Source organism: Nematolebias whitei, chromosome 22 (genome assembly GCF_014905685.2).
Source record: "Nematolebias whitei isolate Nwh7 chromosome 22, NemWhi1, whole genome shotgun sequence".
Taxonomy (NCBI): Eukaryota; Metazoa; Chordata; class Actinopteri; order Cyprinodontiformes; family Rivulidae; genus Nematolebias; species Nematolebias whitei.
In genome coordinates this window covers 1,948,565-1,953,723 of record NC_056519.1, presented here as the reverse complement: position 1 = coordinate 1,953,723, position 5,159 = coordinate 1,948,565, and the positions used below count along the sequence as shown (strand labels likewise).

The following is a 5,159-nucleotide window of genomic DNA, read 5'->3' as shown; positions in this document are numbered from 1 at the left end:
AGTAGATGAGTACGAATGAACACAGCAGCATGAAATAATCAGCAGCATGAAACAATCAGCAACATGAAATAATCAGCAGCACGAACATGAGTCTGTGTGAGTAGATGTGTACGAATGAATACAGCAGCATGAGATCAGCAGCACATAACAATCAAAAGTGGCATGACGTTGATTTTTTTTTCCTTTCACAGTGATAATCCGTGAGATTCCATGTTGGAATGACTGGAATTATTTTTCTTTCATAGGAACATTTTGCTTTGCCAAAAAACTTGTAAGATTTTCTTAAAAACGAACAAACAAAAAACAACAACAAAACAAGGCAGAATTCAGTCTGTGTTAATTCATCTTCAGAATAGCTGAAGAAACTAAACCACTCCACTCTTTAAACTCCATAAATGTACATTTCAGGAGGCTTGGATTAAAAAAACGAACAAAAAAAACAGACTCAGATCAAACAAAACCATAAAATTAAGCATGGACGAGTTTAGTTAAAACTTCAAAGTGAAAATTCTGGGTCCAGTTCTGCTTTTGTTCTGAATATTAAATTAAACTTTTGAATTAAAGTAACTTCATGTTGTTTCAGAGGTGCATCCTAAAACGGACTAAAAATGTATTTAATGTTTAATTAATTCATTAAATAATTAATATTGTAATTATCTTTTGAATAGGTCGCAGCAATTGAAGGTTGACTCATACTTCACAGTTTCTTCCGGTTATGTCAGGTGTACCCCAAGGCTCCGTTCTTGGTCCACCTGTTGTCTTCACATTTATAAATGATATCTTGCATTCTGTTAGTGAGGCCTCCATTCATGTATGCCGATGACACTCTTTTAAATGCTTTTGGTTCTACTCCGGATGAAAGTGTGATGTCACTTGCATATGGTTTTCTTGAAACCCAGCAGGCTTTTACTGACTTAAATTAGTCCTTAAATGTTAAAAAAAATCTAATTCTGTGGTTCAGTCGTGGGGGAAGAACCGTACCCACCTTGTTGGATTTCACCACTGTAACAGTGATATTATAGAAGAGGTCACAGTTTATAAAGATTTGTGACTGGGATTGATGGAGCTCTGTCCTTTTCACATCGTGTTAGTGTCTTACAATCTAGGGTTAAAGCCAGACTTCGTTATCTATATAGAAATTGATCATTGTTTACATTGGCTGCTAAACGCACCATTGGTGAAAACCGTTCTACTCTGTTGGATTATGGAGACATAAGGGTGTCCTTCATAAACTCTGCTGTTGGCTTTGCTACAAATGTTCCTTGTAGAACATCGTGGTCACCTCTACTCTCGTTAAATGACCTCTCTACGTACTCGTGGTGAAATTCATTGGTTTAAGACGTTGCTGGTGATTCACCTCCACATTTAACTCATCTACTGCAACTGGCACCTGTTTGGAAGTAGAACAGCTGATCCTCTCAGTGTTTGTGGTTAAAACCTGTAAAGACCAGGTCTGGCTGGAATCTGCTTCAACAAACTTTGGGTCTGACCTCACTCGTCTCAGTTTCTATTTTTAAAAGTCGTGAAATTTGCAAATGTTTTCCTGCTTAGTTCCGTGATGTCTTTTGTTGCTGATGATGTTAAAGTTGTTTGTGTTTCCTGGTTTGTTATCGACTTCTGTATTTTATTTTACGTTTCTCTTCCCTTGACACTACAAGTTCCTGTTGGTGCTAAAAGTAAATAAAATTAAAATGAAATAAAAACAATCTTAGCTCCTCTGACAGTAAAAACAGCAACAGAGACCAAAGATCAGAGAATGACCAGATCTTCTGTGTTTCAGACCCACATTCCAGAGTGATCCTGAAGTCCAGGACCAGCAAGGACCTGCTGAGCTCCTACATGAACGCCAACTACATACGGGTCAGTACCAGCTGTCAGTCACTAACACCAACTACATACGGGTCAGTACCAGCTGTCAGTCACTAACACCAACTACATACGGGTCAGTACCAGCTGTCAATCATAAACTGAATTAACTGGGTTCTGGATCCAAGTGGCTGAAATGAGCTCCCTCAGTCGTTTGTAGGAGCTTGGAGTCAAGTCGCTGCTGCTCCTCGTTGAAAGGAGTCAGCTGAGGAGGTTCTGGTGTTTGACTTAGACCATCACGTCCCACTGAGTGGAGTCCCTGATACAGAATCAGAACTTTCGAGGGGTTTTATCTCCTCTCTGTTTTGGGAACACCTTGAGGTCTTGCAGGAGGAGCTGGAGAGCGTCACTGGGAGGAGGGAGGTCCTGGTTCTCCCTCTTGGACCTGGTGCCTCAGATGACCAGAGGGACGATCTGGATCCAGTTAGTGTATCAGTGTTTCACCTACCATTAAACAAGGAGGGCGCCCCGCCCTGTCGACAGACCTGAGCGCCCTGCCTATCGACCCCCCCCCATTGACCACTGCCAGCACTGATGTAGTTGCGTAATACAGACTCGCTAGCTATAAAAGCTACAGAGGTACCGTCTCCCTCACGGTGAGCCCCCTCCCCCTTATTATCATTAGATAATTTAATTTCAGTTTATTTCTTTAGCGGCAAGTCACAACAGAATCACCTCAGGGACTGAACAGAAACATTCATATTTAAAAATAATAATTAACATTATTTATCTGAGGAGCAGCTTTGAGTTTAACTCCATCACTGAACTCTCATCTTGAACAAGCATGAAGGCGACAGTGGAAAGAAAAACTCCCTCATGAGGAAGAAACCTTTAGCAGAACCAGGATCAGGACAAGAGGACCATCTGCTTCGACCGGCTGGGTTTGGTAGGAATAGATACACAATGGCAGGTCAAGAACCACATGTTAAGATAGAAATAGTATCAAATGAAAACTATTCAGTTTTACCAAATCATTTAAGGACATGAGGTCAGTTTGTCTCTAGTAGTCTAATCCTATAGCAGCATAACAAGCCGACCCTAACTATAGGATTTATGAAAAAGGAAATTGTTAAACTGGACAATGTGTCAGCCTCATGGACAGAAACTGGAAGTTGGTTCCACAAGAGAGGAGCCTGAGAACTGAAAGATCTTCCTCCCATTCTGCTTTAGGTAACTCTAGGAACCGCGAGTAAACCTGCAGTCTGAGATAAGTTTTGGATGTGTTTCAGTTCAGGTTCTGAAAGACTTCAGTTGTTCAGAGGTTTAAATGTTTTCTCTCGTGGATTTAAACCTGAATATTCAGACGTTTGAACAGTTTGGTGACTCAGAGGAAACTAAAACAATCTTAAATCTCCAGATTTCACTTGTTTAGATTTTTCCTCCTGGATTATTGAGCATGCATCAGGATTAAACAATCTTAGTTTACAGGTTGAACGTTTCCTAATGTGGGAGTATCCAGCAGAAGGTGGTTCTCGTCAGACTGAGGTGGACTCTGGTCAGGAGGAGCTGTTTTCATTAGATTTTATTTTTCACCTGCAGATTTATTTGTTGCCACGGTGATGCACTCTGATGGTTTTATTAAAACGCTGATCCTCTTCATAGTTCAGGCCAAAGGTTTGTTCGTTTTGCTTCATGTCAGATTCGTTCTCTCTGTGTTTTTGTGTGCACGTTCCGATGTTGTCACATTTGATCGTCTCACGCTGCGTCTAAAGAAGGATGTGTCTTTGCTTCATGACAACCCGCTCCGACTTGAGCGACCTTGAGTCCTGTTGGTCGTGACGTTCCTTCAGCTGCATTCTTTCTACACCCGAGTTAAAAATAAGAGAACATTCAGCGGCGTGTCGTTATCTCCCGTCTGGAATGTGGGCTGGTTTTTCCTCTTTGTTCTCTGGTTTCCGCGTGGACTCGCGGTGAAAGTGAACTCCTGCGGAGGTCTGCAGAGCCGCTCTCAGACTCTCACACAATAGACGGCCTTCCTGTCAGGAAGCTCTGCTGAAACCATTTAGGCCGCACTCCGTCTCGCCTCACAAATGAACTGGGACCAGTACATTTAGATCCAGGTGGAGACACTAAGGAACATGAAGTGGATCAGAACCGTCCATCTAAACAAACTAACGTTGTCTTGGTTGTTGTGGCTCCTCCCTCAGGGTTACCTAGGCAACAGCAAGGAGTTCATCGCCACTCAGGGCCCCATGGTGAACACGGTGAACGACTTCTGGCAGATGGCGTGGCAGGAGGAGGCGCCCGTCATCGTCATGATCACCAAACTGAAGGAGAAGAACGAGGTAACCAGAGCGGCGCCACGGCCCAGAAACCCTCACGTGACCTTCCAACACTGTTCCTCCTCGTCGCCTGCCGACATTAACCAAATTCAAGATGGCCGCTCCAGCTGATTGACCTTACCAAACACTGAAGTTAGTTTAACTCGATGCTTGTACAAATATCTAACTAAACTTTGTGTGGTAGTAGCTGAGAGTTGCCCCAACACATACTGTGAGAGCTAACGGAGAAGATCCTTGTTCCAAACTTTGGCATGAGAGGCGGCGGGCGATAAGCATTACGTCAAGAAATAATTTAAATTCTCCTGTGAAGCAGACAGACGACCGTTGTTCAGCCTCCCTGGAGATCTTTCTTACGCTGACTTGGTCGTCCAGTTCTCCGGTCGCTCTCGTCAGGTTTTCAGTTCTTCGACACTGAGTGACCAAACGAGCAACAGTTTTTCTCACAATGACTTTAAAATGTGAAAATCAGAGGAAGCAGGAGAGCAGCACTCGTTCTTAAGGAGCTCAGTGTTGAGCCGTAAGACCTTCAGGAAGCTCCTGATCTGATCCCCAGGATCCTCTTCTGGATCCGTTTCAGCTGCTTCTATCAAACCCTTCAAACATTTTTAACGTTTTTATCAAACTGTTTGTGGTCAAAGGGCTGGATGTCATGCCTCCTTGACAGATTTACTTTTATCGCCGTCGTTCACTTTAAAGTCCCGCCACACGACGACTTCTTCTTCTTCTTCTTCTTCTTCTTCTGGGGTTTATTGGTGGTTATCAAACATCTCAGGACAGTCAGGTTAAAGAAGACGATGGACGTTGCTCCACCTCCTTCTGAGCCTTATGCCACAAACTCCATCAGTACTGCAGTACAGAAACACTTTTCTAAGTACTAGTACTCTCAACACCTGAACTGATACTATCTGTATCAGTGTTCTAAGTACTAGTACTCTCAACACCTGATCTGATACTGTCTGTATCAGTGTTCTAAGTACTAGTACTCACAACACCTGATCTGATACTATCTGT

The 5,159-nt window shown here is 42.9% G+C and overlaps 1 protein-coding gene across 1 annotated transcript in view; it reads left to right on the top strand.

Moving 5' to 3' along the window:
• ptprr (protein tyrosine phosphatase receptor type R) overlaps positions 1-5,159 on the top strand; it is a 38,188-nt gene that overhangs the window by 30,564 nt on the left and 2,465 nt on the right. Inside the window, exons 11-12 of the mRNA XM_037695740.1 lie at positions 1,781-1,860; positions 4,014-4,151. Of these exons, the coding sequence (XP_037551668.1) occupies positions 1,781-1,860; positions 4,014-4,151 (218 nt within the window). The remainder of the gene's footprint in view (positions 1-1,780; positions 1,861-4,013; positions 4,152-5,159) is intronic.